Source organism: Ruditapes philippinarum, unplaced genomic scaffold (assembly GCF_026571515.1).
Source record: "Ruditapes philippinarum isolate M1 unplaced genomic scaffold, ASM2657151v2 ctg5594_1_1_1_1, whole genome shotgun sequence".
Classification (NCBI taxonomy): domain Eukaryota; kingdom Metazoa; phylum Mollusca; class Bivalvia; order Venerida; family Veneridae; genus Ruditapes; species Ruditapes philippinarum.
The window spans coordinates 46,479-63,219 of NW_026851530.1; the positions used below are offsets into that span (position 1 = coordinate 46,479).

The 16,741-nt window shown below is 32.9% G+C and overlaps 1 protein-coding gene across 1 annotated transcript in view; it reads left to right on the forward strand.

Annotated features, from left to right (window-relative positions):
* LOC132736883 (histone demethylase UTY-like) overlaps window positions 1-16,741 on the forward strand; it is a gene marked incomplete at its 3' end in the record, with an annotated part of 45,529 nt that continues 28,788 nt past the window's right edge. Inside the window, 5 exon segments of the mRNA XM_060724130.1 lie at window positions 1-171; window positions 4,672-4,738; window positions 5,527-5,668; window positions 6,785-6,834; window positions 7,899-7,957. Coding sequence (XP_060580113.1) covers window positions 104-171; window positions 4,672-4,738; window positions 5,527-5,668; window positions 6,785-6,834; window positions 7,899-7,957 — 386 coding nt within the window.

Genomic DNA, 16,741 nt, shown 5'->3' on the forward strand with positions numbered 1-16,741 from the left:
TCGAAAAGAGTTAATTAGCACATAAAGCCACAATAAAGTTTTAATAAAATTTCTTTAAATAGACACACAAGGGCCATCTTCCATTTAAATTATTACACTTAACATGGCACTGGATAAGGAAACTGTGGAATTAACCCAGGAGGAACATCAAGAATTGACAAAATATGACAGGTAAGCATAATGAATTTTACCGGTTTCACATGCATGGGTTTCAATAATTTTTGTTTATTTTCATTGAACGCGACTGCTCGCACTCCTGCTACATTAGATATACTATATTCTATATAAAACATTCATATTTATTTATTTACACTGATAATGTTTTTGACGGCATAAACAGCAAAAATACACTATTATTTAATGGGCTTGTCTCTTATATGAAATCATATTAACATCCTGGTGCATTGACTTGTCTATGACACATTTAAAAGAGATTAACTGCAAAGAGAGATGTACAGATAATGTCAGGTGACATCAAGAAAGAGCACTGTGTGCATATAGTCCATGTTTAATGAGAGTCCATCCGAGGATGCAGTGTCTATTCTAGGAGGGGGATGAGGGGATTCACTCATATTTTTAAGAATTCCCCCTATGTTTTCAGTAGCGGGGGCAGTTTTACATAAAGATAGAAGGAAAAAGATCAACAAATGTAATAAATTCTCACTTTTCGATAAAATCCCCGGTTTTTTGAATTATAGAAAAGACACAGGACATGTCAATTTTGAGAATCTGGCCATTATCCGGGTCAGCTCGGCCCTAAAACGTACTTGATCGGCCCCGAGTCAGCTCGACCCTATTCCAACTCGGCACGGGTCAACTCGGCCCATTTTTTAATTATCAATATTTAGGTTTGTGTTATCACTTTTTATTGTTATTATTGTAATTATTTATAAAACACGGTTTTTTCACATAAAAGTTTCAGAACTAGCAGCAGACAGGCTTTTCTTATCAGTAGAATTGCGAGTAAAGATAACCAATTGCGTATCTCACTGTATTTCTGACTCGTGGTAGGTTTAACCGTAAATTTAAATACCTTCAGTGTCAAACAATGTGTTGAAATATATACTGAGAGGAAGCTAAGATCACCAGCTTTTAATTGGTGTAACAAATTTTAAAATCTGACATTTAATCGCCCCAAACTAGAGATTTAAACACCCCAAACTAGAGATTTAAACACGGCTAAATTTGCATTCAGGGAAACTAAGGGAAACAAGTCTTGTTTTTTCTCTCAATATACCTCGGTTATTTACGCAAACTCCGCACAGTGATTACCTCCCTTGGCAGAATTGTAATTGATAATGGGAGATTACTGCGTAGGAGATTGTTATTTACGTAGTTCAACAGAGAGAGTTTATAAATATAAGACAAATAAATAACAATTTTTTTCTAAATATACTTTATTTCGGCAGAAGTACAATGTATAACTATATAATAATAAGATATTTCTTATTATTCATTTACCTTACCAGCATGCAAAGCAAAGTTAATACGTAATATATATTTTTGTAAAGTGGGCCGAGTTGACCCGTGCCGAGTTGACCCGTGCCGAGTTGGTATAGGGCCGAGTTAACTCTTTTCCCAATTTTGAAGCACGAGGTGGTGAAGTCAAGATATATTGACATGCCAAAGCTAGATTCTGAGATGTTTTTGTTCTGGGTCATAATCTCGCTTCTATTGCCACAAAATATCACAATATCTCATGGAATAGCAAAATTAGTTCAAGTTAGACTAAAGGTGGTGATAATTTAGCTCCATGCAATTTTCATGGAAAAAAACAAACTTATCACCTTATCTATTGGTGACAGGATATTTTGCTTCCTGGACAAGTGGATGTTATCAGCTTTGGACTTTCAATCTCTTAGACATTTTTGCACTGCATGGATGGTCTTTTGGCTACCATTGTTCATATATATGGTACTTTAAAGGAATATTTAAAGGGATTATGCCTGATTAATCTGTAAAATAATGTGCGATATGGTCTATGTTGTTATAGCTTGATTGGTCAACTGATTGGAATTTGGATTATAAATCCTGAGTTATCTCGGTTATCACTCTAATACAATCAGTGTCACCGTGCATTCTGTAACATCATGTGTGAAGTCATACTTAATCTCATTTATAATAATATTACAATTTATATATTAAATTGATAGCTGACAATAATATTCATTTTTAAAAGAATTTTAATTTTGACAATACATTTAAATGACAATTTTTGAAAATTCATTTGTTGAATATTATTTGTTTTTAATTTCAAATCAATTATTGTAACATTTATATTATAAAAATAGCAAAATTTTCAAAAGTGTTTGTATTTTTCTTTTGAATTAATTTATCTTTAGATTTTGTGATATACTTAAATATATCTAACCTTACCTATTGACTTAATAAGTGAAGAAAATAAAGTTACTTGAAAAATATATAAAAAAAAGTGTTCAATTTTGAAAAAATATTAAACAATAATTATAAAACATATATCAAGCTAGATAGTTTGATATTAATAAAAAAAAATTAGCATTTTTGCATCAGCAGCAAATTCAGAAGTGAAAAAAAATGAACATATTTGCATCAGCAGCAAAATCAGAATTAAGTAAGTAAGAAAGTAAAGTAAAGTAAAGTAAAGCAAAGCAAAGCAAAGCAAAGCAAAGTAAAGTAACAACTTTGTTTAATGAGGCAACACAGTTGTGAAGGGGCCATATTAAAACTTAGAGAAATGTATGTGTATTGTTAAAAAATAGATTAATATTTAACTGTTGAAAAAACAAATACACCAGAGGGAATGTAAAGAAATAATTTTTAAAAGTGAAAGCAATCTTGCATTTATATATATGTTTTATGGTCCAGCCTACACTGTGAGTGAAAGCAGTTAATAAGTCATCAATGTAATTGAGAACACTGTCTTTATGTTAATTGAGGATATTATTATAATTATGTCCAACATGTATAAGTTATTAAGCCAGCCAGCATAGCTCAATAGGTTAGAGAGTGAGACTTGTAATCTCAACATTGGGTCGATTCCCAGACTGGCCAACTAAAATAACTTATCAGTCTTTCGGATGAGACTTTAAATTGAGGTGCCGTGTATGAGTGCTTTAATTCTTGGCAAGCTAGAGAACCAGGAGAAGCTTCTGTAATTGGGGCATCTATCTGTATCTTGCACTTTCCTCCGAAATCTAAAATGGCTAATGCTCTTCTGGAGAACTCGCCCATATGGGCAACTGGAGGCGAGTGTAAATAAACTCAAATACACACAAAAATAAGTTATTATTAAAGTTGTCTACAATACTAGACATAGACTTAAGAGTTTGACCATTGAAATGACTCTTTGACCTTCCAAATTTCCTAATGGCTTGTTCTGACCCTCAGGATTTTAACTGGAGGGATAAATTTTGTTAAAGTCCTAGGGATTTGGATTTGTAATTGGTAAAACTGATTCCATACTGATCAAAATGACCTTCAAGATTCCATGGCAAGTGTGACCCCTGACTTAAAATGCTTATCTTGACTGGTGAATAGAAGAATAGGGACAGCTATTCTACCCACTCCAGTGATCGTCAATACATTTTTCATTCTTCAGAAAAGGCAAACATTAGTTTTATAACATTCAAAAAATGGTTTTAGAGTATGTTAGATGCTTGTTACGTTGGCCACTGAGTAACCTGTTTGAAAAATACAACAGGAAATTAAAGTGAAAAAGCTTTTGAAAATTAAAATAAAGCATTTCTGGTGCATAATTGGCCTTTAAACCTTTTTTTTTTTAAAAATTGGTATGATTTTAGACCCTTCAGAAGAACCAAAACTTCGTGAAAATTCTGACTATTAATTCCCTGCATTTCTGAAGATCAATCATAATCATACAGATGCTGTCATTGACCTTGACCTTTATTTGACCTTGACATTAATTTTAAGGTCAGTGATCTTGAGATTTAAGGTCAATGATCTTGACATGTAAGGTTTAGCTATTGAATATTGATAAAATTTGTTATCAAATTTTACTCACATATTTAATTTAGTTATTTATACTTGGACTTCAGTTGTTTTATTATGATAATTTTTTTACATACTGTATTTAATTTTTTAATTTATGAATTTTACTCATACCGAGTCACGCTGGGGCAAACAACACTTAGAATAAATCTGATATGTTAGATAATTGAAGTTTGACTTCGACATTTGAATGACATTGACAGGGTAAAATTATTGAATTTTGTTTAAATTGCCTTTTTGTAACTACATGTTTATATTCACGTATTTAGTACATGTACCGTAAAATTCCTATTAAACGCCCCCAGGGGCTAAACATTTTCCAAAACGGGGGCTATTATTACAACACAGTTTTTTCCTAAATCCAAAAATCATTGTAAATACATTTAGTGTTAGCAAGTGTTGATAATAACATTAAAAAGTGTTAATATTTTAAAGTTCATACTTTAAAATTAAATGGATTCTGAATGATTTGATTGAAATTATGGATTTACTCATGAGTTCAGCACTGATGACTAGATTGTTTTTCTTATCAAAAGGCCTGGGGGCCTTTATTAGGGGAGAGGCGTTTATTAGGAATTTTACGCTATTTATATTTGGACAATACTGCATTAAATTTTACTTTAAAATGTTTAATTTCATGTAGATATATAACCTTGATCTATATCCTTGATATTTTTCTTTCAGTTGCTCATTTGGATTCTTAAAATTAGATAAGCCTGAGGAGGCAGCCACCAAAAGTTTGTTGGAAAAGGTTAGAACTAGTTTATTATTTGAAGATGCTGCAAAAAAGCTTTATTTGACAGTTTAGTTTTTCATCCTTTTTTGCAAGGAATCTTGGTGTACCTACATGTACTTTATAAATTTTTATACAATAAATTATTAAATACATTTGTACCTTTGTAATTTAATGGATAAATGTATGTTCAGAATTGTAAATTATTTTTGTTTTATCAATGCTGTGTTAATTGTACATGTATATTTAGTTCACAACTGTACAATTATATGTTGGGGGAGGCTCTGTGGTTAAATGGTTCTGGTTGTCGGCTTCCATCTGCTTCCCCCTCACTGCTGTGGGTTTGAATCCTGACAGGGACTTTGGATTTTTTCACGAGGAAGTTACGGAGCTAGCAAATGCAAGGTCTGTGGTTCCACTGAGGTACATACATATGTATGTTTACCTGCTTGTGTTTAAAATAATGCACATAGGAGCACCTGAGGCTTTCCTTCAATAGTGGGGCTTTTTTTTCACAGGTTCAGGAAGCAGCCCTGCCCTTAACTTTTTGGGAAAATTAAACAGTATATTTGTAAAAGAGGAAGAAAAAAAATTGATGAAAATTCTATTTGGGGAAAACTGCATGATTTTAAAGAACTTTTATTTGCGGTAGCCACCCTTAAACAGCCCCTGCTATAGAAGGAAAAAATAGCCTTGAATAGTGAGGCTTGAAAGTTGTTGAATGACCTGACAGCGTCAGTGTGGCTTAAAATCAGACCCAAAAAATTATACAAGTGTCTTATCAAATTATGTATATTGAAATGCAGGGTGTACAGTTTTATGAGTCAGTGATCAAAGCGGCTGTAAGGAAGGCCAAGAAAGACAACAGCGATGAGAAACCGAAAGTTGATGCAGCAATCTTTTGCAGACTAGGACATCTTCTACTCTTGTTGGAACAGTATGAGAAAGGTAGGAGCAAAAATGAATAATTTCTTGTAATACTAATAAGTAAATGTTATCTGGAACTCTGCAAATGTTGTTTTTTTTACCAAGCTAACTTTACCGTTTTAGCCTCATAGTTCACTAGCTGTCACAACAGATTAGTCAACCTGTTGCACTTATTTTTCGAAGCTGTAACTATAAAAGTTTGTACTTTAGATAAGCTGGGGAAAACCCAAAATATTTTTAATTTGGGAGTAAGTCTATTATTAACAGTATTCTCCAGTTTAAGATGAATATTGGAGGGTTACTGGGCATAAACAAATTTCTTCCATCTATGCCCAACTGATTCTACATTTCTGAAGCACTTTCCACCAAACTTTATAGAATGGGTTAATTGTTATAAATATTAACCAAACTTAAAGTTTTAAGGAGCGTCCTTGGCAAAGTATTACTTCAAACCACTTACCCCTCACTGCTTAAGGTTCCAATCCTGCTAGGGACCTGGGATTCTAGAGAAAGCTGAGAAAGCTATCCAGTTAGCTTAGGGAATGTTGGTTGTTCTACTCAATTTCCCCCTTGTGCCTGAAATAATGCACGGACAGGCACCTTAGGTCTTCCTCCACCAGTAAAGCTGGATAGTCACCATATGACATCTACTTGTGAGTGCCACATAAAATCTGATGCCATGTAAAATCCAACCCCAAAAAAGACTTTTTGAGAGAATATTATAAACAGTAAAGTTTATTATTGAAAGGGGTAGGGCGAATATCCAATTATCATTTAGGCAAGAATAATATAACAGTCAATTAAAATGACCATATAACCTGTCAAAAATCATTATGACAAGTTGATAATATATTCTCTATCTAAAATTATTCATGGAAGGGAACCTGAGGTCTTCCTCCACCAATCAAATTTGGACAGTCGTTAATGACCTATACTGTGTTGGTGCTACTTAAAACCCAACAACAACAAAAAAGAATGTACTACCTAATTGATAAGAATTGAAAATAAATCTTAATTTGAAGCAACCATGGTTTAAAGATAAGAGAAACATCACTTTTGTCTTCCAATGAAAATCATCGTTACAACTAATGAACTATGCAGTATTATAAATATAAATATGAAATTTTTTGTTTACAGCACTCTCAGCTTACCAGAAGTATTACCAGTTACAAGAAGACCATTGGAAAGTAAGTTCACTTTTTGTTACTGCTAGTTTTATTTTGTCTGCCTACTGAGCTCAATAGGGAATGAATCAGATAAATGAACCAGTGATTATTGGTGTGATCCTCGAGTGAGGACTCCGGGTGTATATTTTTTGTGAAAATAGATCTTGTATATTGAGTCTAATGGTCAATAGTAATAAGGAAACTGTCACTATGAAGCATTTTTCTAATGTACCAATATTTCATAGACTGCTTAATTCAGGAAGAGGAAACAATATAATAGAATTTACTCTATTTTTGAAAATTCGTAATTATACTTTATTATACCCCCGCACAACAAAGTTGTAAGGGGGGTATACTGGAATCAGCTTGTCCGGCCGTCCGGCTGTCCGTCGATTTTTTCTTGTCCGCCCAATAACTTAAGATTCCTTTGACCCACAGTCTTCATATTTGGCATGGAGGTTAGTCGTGATTTGTAGATGACCCCTATTGATTTTGAGGTCACCGGGTCAAAGGTCAAGGTCACAGGGGCCTTGACTTTTAAAAGCTTGTCCGCCCAATAACTAACGATTCCTTTGACCCACAGTCTTCATATTTGGCATGGAGGTTAGTCATGATTAGTAGATGACCCCTATTGATTTTGAGGTCACTGGGTAAAAGGTCAAGGTCACAGGGGCTTTTACTAAAAAAATTTGTCCGCCCATTAACTTAAGATTCCTTTGACCCACAGTCTTCATATTTGGCATGGAGGTTGATCATGACCATAAGGTGACCCCTATTGATTTTGAGGTCACTGGGTCAAAGGTCACAGGGACCTTGACAAAAAAATAAGTTTTTCCCCTCAATTGCTTAAGAATGCCTGTCCGCAGTGTATTGATTTTGACATTTTCACATTTGAAGCATGTAGAATACATAACTTAGCAATGCACTGGCTTAGTAACCTCAGATTTGGCAGGGAAGTTGTCCTTGAGCTCTAAATGGCCACTGTTGATTCTGACAAAGTGGTATGCGGGGGTATTCACGCCATGGCAGTGGCAGTTCTAGTTATTATTAGTATAATATGATTGATATCTTCTTTATTTTTTCAGAATGGTCCATTCCTTTATGGCATGGGATTTGTTTACTTCCACTTCAATGCATACCAACTGTAAGTATATCTTCAAATTATAGTTCTTTTTTTGGTTCACTAGAGCACATAATTATGCTCAAGGTGATTTCACTTGTCCGTACAGGCTATGGGACAACCTGGGCAACATGGAAAATTGATTTTGCTGCCCCTGCTATGAACACCCCACATATTCACTGTATAAACACTCTGTCTGCTAGCCAACAAAATGGTTTGCCAAATCACTCAGCCAGTATCATCAAAATTTCATATAAATGTTCCTTGGGTGCAGTTAAAAAAAATTCCATTTCATGCTGAACCGTGGTGATATATAAGATATTGGGATCACAGAGATTTTTCAACTTATAGAAAAACAACAATTTTCTTTAAAATCATGCAGTTCTCCCAAAGATTTTAACTTAAACCAGCTTCTTTATTTCCCAAATAAGCAAATTTAACAATTATTTTTCCCAAAATCAAGAGGCTAAAGCCTATTCCCAGTTTAATGAGAAAAACAACAGGATTGACTTTTGTCCTACTTTATTACACCTGTTACACCAGAGCGGCCAAGAGTGGCCTAGGTTGCAGTGAACACATGGACACCTTAGGGTTGAATTAGGAATGACTCAAGTTGCCATGTGGACTCTGAGCAACAGCGACTATTTTGAACATACACAAAACAAAAGCAGAGGATAAGTGTGTTCTCAGTGCTTGACCGTCAAGGTCAAATCATCAAAATTTGCTAAAAAAATGTCATAACTGTTATTTATTTAAAGATTTTGTTTATACTTGGATAGAAGAACATTTATGACAAAATGACAAGTTCAATTTTTTTTTTAAATATGAAGATAGTAATAAGAAAAAGTTGAGTGTGGCCCGTTTTGTGGTGGCTCTTGTTTGATAAATATTGTGTTTATGATCGATAACTTCAAAAGGTCATTTGTTGATTTTATAGAGAGCATGATATTAATTTGAAGTACTTGAAATATCATAGTTCATAAACAGACAGATCAAACAGTTATATTTTAAGAATGGCATGACACATTTCAGGCTTATGTCCTTTTCCTTGTCTGTCTTCTTAGCTCAATAGTGGTAGACTTGGATTTTTTATCCAGGGGTCACTGGTTGGATTCTCAGGCAAGGCGTAGTTTTTCTCTGACAATTGATATATGAGTGTAGGTTTAATACTAAATTTATTGAACAAGTGGAATAAAATCATATGCGAGCCTCTTGCTAGCATAATATTGCTTTACTAACAAGTTCAATAAATTTAGTATTGAATCTACACGACTATAACATTCTGTTCTGTTTATCATATGTATAAAATAACCATGGTAAACTATTAAACAGAGTCAGTTTTCATTGACACGCATTTTAGTGTAACGCTATGTTTATACATAGCGCAAATGACGTCACATCAAAGTGTTATTACAGTAGTGTAATATTGTTTTTATTAAATTGCTTTATTACACTCCTGCGTCGCAGTTTATTTGATAAATGGGACTTGATGGTAAAAGGTAATTTTTGCAGATTGCAGTTGTATCGTTGTAGCAGAAGTCCCATTTGTGTTTAAATATTAAAATATTTTTCATAAAGTGTTTACAGGGGGGTATCACGTTGGGTGGGGGGGGGGCAGGATCTGACCCCCAGGTGTCTGTGTTAGACAGTACATGCTGGTATAAATAAGGATCTACATGTAATTATGAAATTGACCAACCAAGAGTATGGTGTCTATATAACTCACATGCTCGCCTTTCTTTACACTGTTGGCATAGATAATTCACTTTAGTTTATAATTGAGATTTTCAAAAGAAATATGATGCCATTGTTTAGCTAGAAATCAATTTCCATTTCATAAATTACACACAAAGGTACATGTAGTAAATAAAAGTTCATAAATGGGAAAGTTCTTTGTATTTATGAAGTTCATTCTTTGTGAATTATGAAAATATTAATATTGATATTAATTTTATCAGTCTAAAAGAAGATTCAAAGAAATAAAAAATTAAATAATGCTTATTGGTGTGATAAACATAGGAGTGTTCTACCCTTACAATTATTTTAGTCCTCCTAAACCTAAGTTATTTTGAGGCTGGTTGAAAATAACTCTCACTCCCTCAATCATTACAAGTTAACCTTATTTGACCCCTTTTAAAGCCTTCTGTTCAGCTTTGATAAATTCCCCTTGAGTCGCCTCCCAATACATGCCTTACTACATGGTTATAGTCACGTCTGCTGTTTAAATCAGTTTCTGTTCAATATCTTTGTTTCAAGAATTAACCAAAGTATGCAAATGATTTCTGAAAAACAGTCTTGAAAAAAAACAACAACAACAGCATTGTCTGGATTTTACCATATAAATAGCATGATGGAAGCTTAAGTGTTCTTTGTTCGCAAACAAAGAGGAATAATCGTATACAGGAAGTTAACTACCAGCTATTTCTTAACCTCTGACCTATGGCCCACTTGTTATGAGCTGTGACCTGTTCATACATAGAGTAGTAATAGTTGTAAATCAGTGATCTCTATGGTAGTGTGTGTGTAAAAACGTTTTTGTTCATGTTTTTGTATGGGAGATGATTGGTTATATTTATATATATCAACTAAACACATGGAATTAGTGTCATAACACAATAGGTAGAGTTTTTAGTTAATTAATACATGTTTTCCATACAATATTTTAGATATCTTGGTTTGCCCGAGCTTATATTTACTGTTTAAACATATAACATAAACTTGGTAAGGAAAGATTTTTGTATACAGCTGTTGCAACTGTGCTGTTTGGTTTTTAACCTGAAATAAAAATAGCCTATAAAATTTGCTTACCTGGCTGAAATGGTGATTTTTGTATAGCAGGGTGTACCTATTATCAAGTGGATAAATATAGATTTTGTAGACATTCTTTAATATTTCAGCACTGTATACTTATATACATAGTAATTGGATTTACAACTGAGTTATTTATTGTGTACGATTTGTAAATAAAATGTGCTACTAATAGTGACCGAGTGTGCGATGGTGAACTGTTTAAGTGTACTGTACGAAAGGATTTAATCAAAGAAAGGAAATCGTTTTGAGACCGAGTTTATCTTCAGAGAGTTGTGTAGGTATTTGTTTTCTCCCTTTATCTATATAGCAGCGTAATAACAATGTCATAGTCGAAGTGTCGGATAGCTCGATCATGTCAAATATCATGTATGCAAGATTTTTATGAAGATATATACCTCATGAGTTATGATCCTGAACTCATAATCTTTAATATTTACAATGCAATCTTATTTTGATTTACATATACAGTCATGTACTTCTTAACAGCATTTGTCCAGTTTAACCCAGTTTTTTATTTTACTTTTTTTGTGGTATTAAATCGATCAGAGTTGTCATTAAACAGCAAGCCTTGATTTCTTCTTTGTACAGTAATGTACATGTGATGATACACTCTAGGTTAATATGTATAATATATAAACATCAAAATATCTCATAATTTTGATTACATTCTAGATTATTATGTATATATTTAAATAAACATCAGTATATCTCGTAATTTGTTCCGTATCCTTGACATCATATTTTTAAAAGATTGTACATAATTATCAAAGATCTAATCGTTTCGGAACTAGGTCATCTGTGAGACGGGTCTGCATATTTTGGGTTAATAACGTATGAGAACCTCTCGAGTACATAACCAAATGTTGAGACAAAGATGGGAAAACTGTAATACTGGTGTTTACGTGCCAAAATATAACATAAGTTTGGTTTCGTGCATATGGACAAGTTTTTTTTCTCGTCTGAATTTTTTTTTGGGTCCCGATTCTATATTTAACTCTAAAAAGCGTCTGTCAAAGTGATCTTATGTAATATTATACATGTAATGTCATATCTAAGCAGCATGTGCAGTGCTCGTTATAGGGAGAATTTCTGATATATATAAACAGGACTCGGAGTTTGTGAAATTAATTCCTAGGGACAGTAATTCATATTTCTTTACAATTTAGTTAGTAGAAATATCTCTACAGTTTGTTTATATAGCTTATATGGAAATCACTACAAATTAAAGTAATAGTTTGTAAATAGTTGACATTTATAGGTCGGGAAGTGTTTGATTGGATTACTAGTCTCTAATATAGATATAGGTCCAATAAGCATTGGATTTGTAATCCCCAAAATTCATTCTTATTATGATGTCACCACTCCTTGTACACCCTTCTCTGTGGAATCTCAAACAAGAAAAGCACAAGGGTTAATGAAAGTCAAAACATTTAGTGGTCTCTCGTTGGATCTCTGGGTAAAGCTTAATTTCCGTTCAGATGGACTGACCCTAAGATATATATAAAATCAGAATTAAAACCAGACACAGGGTTTCCTTCCATTAAGTTCCAAAATTTGGAAGCCAGAGACTGCAAAATGTCCAAGTTCATTGGAAGTCACATTATATAGGTAAAGAAAAGTGTTATAGTTTGGAAGTAACAATCCAAAATCAGGAGAAAATAACTCCCAAGCTTCCACTAATGGAAGCCCTGCAGACAGACCAAAACAAACAAAGGGAGATTTGCACTAAGATTTATTCCATTAAAAGAAACCACATCCATAAATAAGAAAATATGTTTCTAGGTTTAATAGTCTTTTGGTTGATTTTATAGTTTAGAACTGGGTAAAACTTTCACCCCTAGCTGAAGGCAACAAGATGGTAAAAATTGTTAGGTTATCTCCCCCCCAGCAAATGCGGGTTTTTTGGCTATATCCCCAGGTAGTTTGGGTGCAAAAATATATAGTCACTGCATTGGCCTCCAATGCGATGACAGCTGGCCTATTATACCTGTCATTCCAGGATGATAGGCCAAGGTTACATTTTTAATGACTCGTGTATTTTTTTTATTGCAATATTTCTATATCGTTAATCTTCTTGCCTAGGAGATTGATGTTAGGCTGAGTTATTAACATGAATGCATGGTATTGGAGAAAAAAAAATTCATCTGAGCATATGAATGAGTTTTTAAAATTTTAATCAACATTCCATTTGTATGATTAATGTCATAGTATCATTTTTAATCTATTGATGAAACTCAGTTTGTTGCGCTCGACTGGGTCGTGTAACTTGTTTGACTATATCGTAGACGCAGTGAACTGGAGTAGTGGGAGTGTTGTATGTGTGATTAGGCACATTTTTCTTCCAATAAGATACGCTTCAGTGAACAAAGCTGAGTTTACAACTGGCGTAGAAAATACATATCGTAGAAATATATTACACTACAAAGGTGGGAAGGGGCGGCTATATATATGATATTAAGCATTTGGTTAGTAATAGTACTAGAGATTCATTGAAAAAAATTCACCCTGTGGTTGTGTGTGTGTTTTTTGGGGCATCTGTTTTTGTTGTTGAGTCAAAATTTTAATAAGTCACATGAATGAAAAATAGGGAAGAGAACATTTTGGTTGAATTATGACTGAGCATTATGATATTTGAAATTAAGTTGATAAAGTTTTTAATTGACTTAAACCACTAAAAAATTATGGATTTGTTATAGATAATGAATACTATATTACCAATTGGTCTAGTAGAAAAACATGCTTGGAACTTTGTCAATAAAGTTTGATTATTATAACACAGCAAAGGTCACTGACCTGGTTATTCGTTGACCAGTTTGCAATTTCAATCAATAGCTATCTACTAAAGGACATTGACTTCATTATTGAATTAATGATCCAAATGTTCACATGCTTGCAGTACATTGATTTTATATATATAATTAAGATTTCCATGGTTACTGATGGGGGGAGGGGGGGGGTACACAAGACTGCAGGTGCTTTGTTATATATAGAGGCACCTGTGAAGAACCACTCTCCTTTCTTGAAGTTGTTTCATAGGAGCCTCATGTTAGAATTTGTGTCGAGACTTGAATATTAATAATGAGCAGTGATGATCCTTTTTGAATATATTGAGTATTTGATATAAAAATGGTGTTTTCAGTAATGTCACAAAAATAAAAGGTCTTAGGAATTTTGATGAAATGCTTCACACTGCTTAATTTTCTAAATTTTGTTGCCCTACTTTACAAGTGTTTTCACACAAGTTTTAATTGAGTTTAGATATCACTTGTTTATTCACACCAGTCTTAGTTAAGTGTATATTCACTTGTATATTCATACAAGTCTTAGTTGTGTGTAGACATCACTTGTATATTCACACAAGTCTTAGCTGAGTGTAGATGTTACTTGTATATTCACACAAGTCTTAATTGAGTGTAGACATCACTTGTATATTCACACAAGTCTTAGTTGAGTGTAGATATCACTTGTATATTCACACAAGTCTAAGTTGAGTGTAGACATCACTTGTATATTCACACAAGTCTTCATTGAGTGTAGTTATTACTTGTATATTCACACAAGTCTAAGTTGAGTGTAGACATTTTATTGTATATACATACAAGTCTTAATTGAATGTTGATATGACTAGTTTATTTACACAAGTCTGAGTTGAGTGTAGTTATCACTTTAATATTCACACAAGTCTTAGTTGAGTATAGATATCACATGTATATTCACACAAGTCTTGTTTGATTGTAGATCTCACTTGTATATACAAACAAGTCTTAATTGAATGTTGATATGACTAGTTTATTCACACAAGTTTTTGTTGAGTGTAGTTATCACTTTTATATTCACACACGTCTTAATTGAGTGTAGGCATCACTTGCATATTCACACAAGTCTTTGAAGATAACACTTGTATATCCATGCAAGTCTTAGTTACGTGTAGACATCTCTTGTATATTCACACAGGTTTTTATTGAGTGTAGATATCACTTGTATATTCACACAAGTCTTAGTTGGGTGTAGATATCATTTGTATATTCACACAAGTCTTAGTTGTGTTTAGATATCATTGTATATTCACACAAGACTTAGTTGAGTGATGATATCATTGTATATTCACACAAGTCTTAATTGAGTGTAGATATAACTTGCATATTCACTCAAGTCTTAGTAGATTACACTTGTATATTCATGCAAGTCTTAGAGGAGTGTAAACATCCCTTGTTTATATACACAAGTCTTAATTGAGTGTAGATTTCAAAAGTATATTCACGCAAATCTGAATTGAGTGTAGATCATTCCAGATATCACTTGTTTTTTCACAAGTTTTAGTTGAGTGTAGACATCACTTGTAAATTCTCACAAGTCTAAAGTGAGTGTATATTTCACTTGTTTATTCACACAAGTCTAAGTTGAGTGTAGATTTTACAAGTATATTCACACAAATCTTAACTGAGTGTAGACATCACTTGTATATTCACACAAGTCTTTATTGGGTATAGCTATTACATGTACTTCTTTATTCACATAAGTGTAAGTTAAGTGTAGATATCACTTATATATTAAAACAAGTCTTCACTGAGTAGAGATATCACATGTGTTTTTATGCAAATCTAAGAGTAGATGATAAATTCACAGAGGTCTTAGTTGGATGTAGATATCACAAGTGTGTTGAACAGGCCTTAGTTGAGTATTGATATTAAAAACAAGTCTAAGTAAAGATATCACTATTTTATTCAGACAAGTGTTAGATTAATGTAGATTTCATAGGTGTATTCACACAAGTATGTATTGAATATAGATTTCACAGCATATGTAGGTTGATATAAATATTATTTGAAACTGTTCATTATATAGTCTGTTTAAGTTAATATGTAAGGATTTTATTTTGAAAAGTCAAAACCAAGGAAAAAAATGTCCTAAAATCAAACATACACTTAAACAATGATGGAGTTGTTCAATACTTTGTCTGCAGGTGATATAAATATAAAATATATGTAATGTAAGGAAAAAGAAATTGGGAACCAGACGGTCGTGATTTCGGGGACCGATTGATATAAACTTGTAAAAAATGCTCTATCTGCAATTGACAGGTTTTGTAAAATTGAACAATATACATGTACACGACGTATATACAGACTTAATGATGTGATCAAAAGAAATAAAAAATGGAAACAAAAACCTAACATGTCGCTACAAGTAATTAACAAGAACAATGTACATGTGTAACACAAACCTGCAAATATCATGAGGACAATTAACTGTAGATTTATTTCATATGTTGCCGAGGGTTACAAATATACGCGCCAGTTTGTTAACCCCGTAACCTGTTTAATTTCCTAAATGAACTGAAAATATGAAGTTGGTCAGACAACTGTATAGATTATGGTCAGACTGCACAGATTTTGCAGACTGGTCCGGTTCAATATCGGCAGTAAATGTAAATCACTTCCGGTTCCACGAAGTTAAAGGTAAAAAATCAATCTGAAACAAATAAATATTATCTACCGGTCAAAGCTGGCTTAATTCTTTTGTAAATAGTTCTATGGTTTAGTGGTTTTCAGAAGTTTTATTTATTTTCATAAAATCAGGGAATAAAGGATTGTAAAGTAAACCTAATGCATATAGATGATGGAATTTTAGTTTCGCATATAAAGTAAAGAAAATACAAATGCTCAACAAAAGCACTTTGTTAAATATATGTATATAGAAATATATATTAAATCATGTATTGTATTTATACTTTTTGATATTTTATTTTAAAGTAAGCATTTGGCATACTAAAGTATTGTATAGTTATCCAGCAAGGAAGAAATTTGATATTTAGCCCAATTGAATGATTGCCATGATACTGACTTTCCTATAAACTTCCAGTTTTAGAGTTAAGGCCAGGCCGTACATAATTGCAGTGTGACCATATTATACTATCAATAACTGCCATGTACCATTTAATTTAGCATTTTGATGCTGAACTCCCTGAATTTACTATTGGATTGATCTGTTTTACAC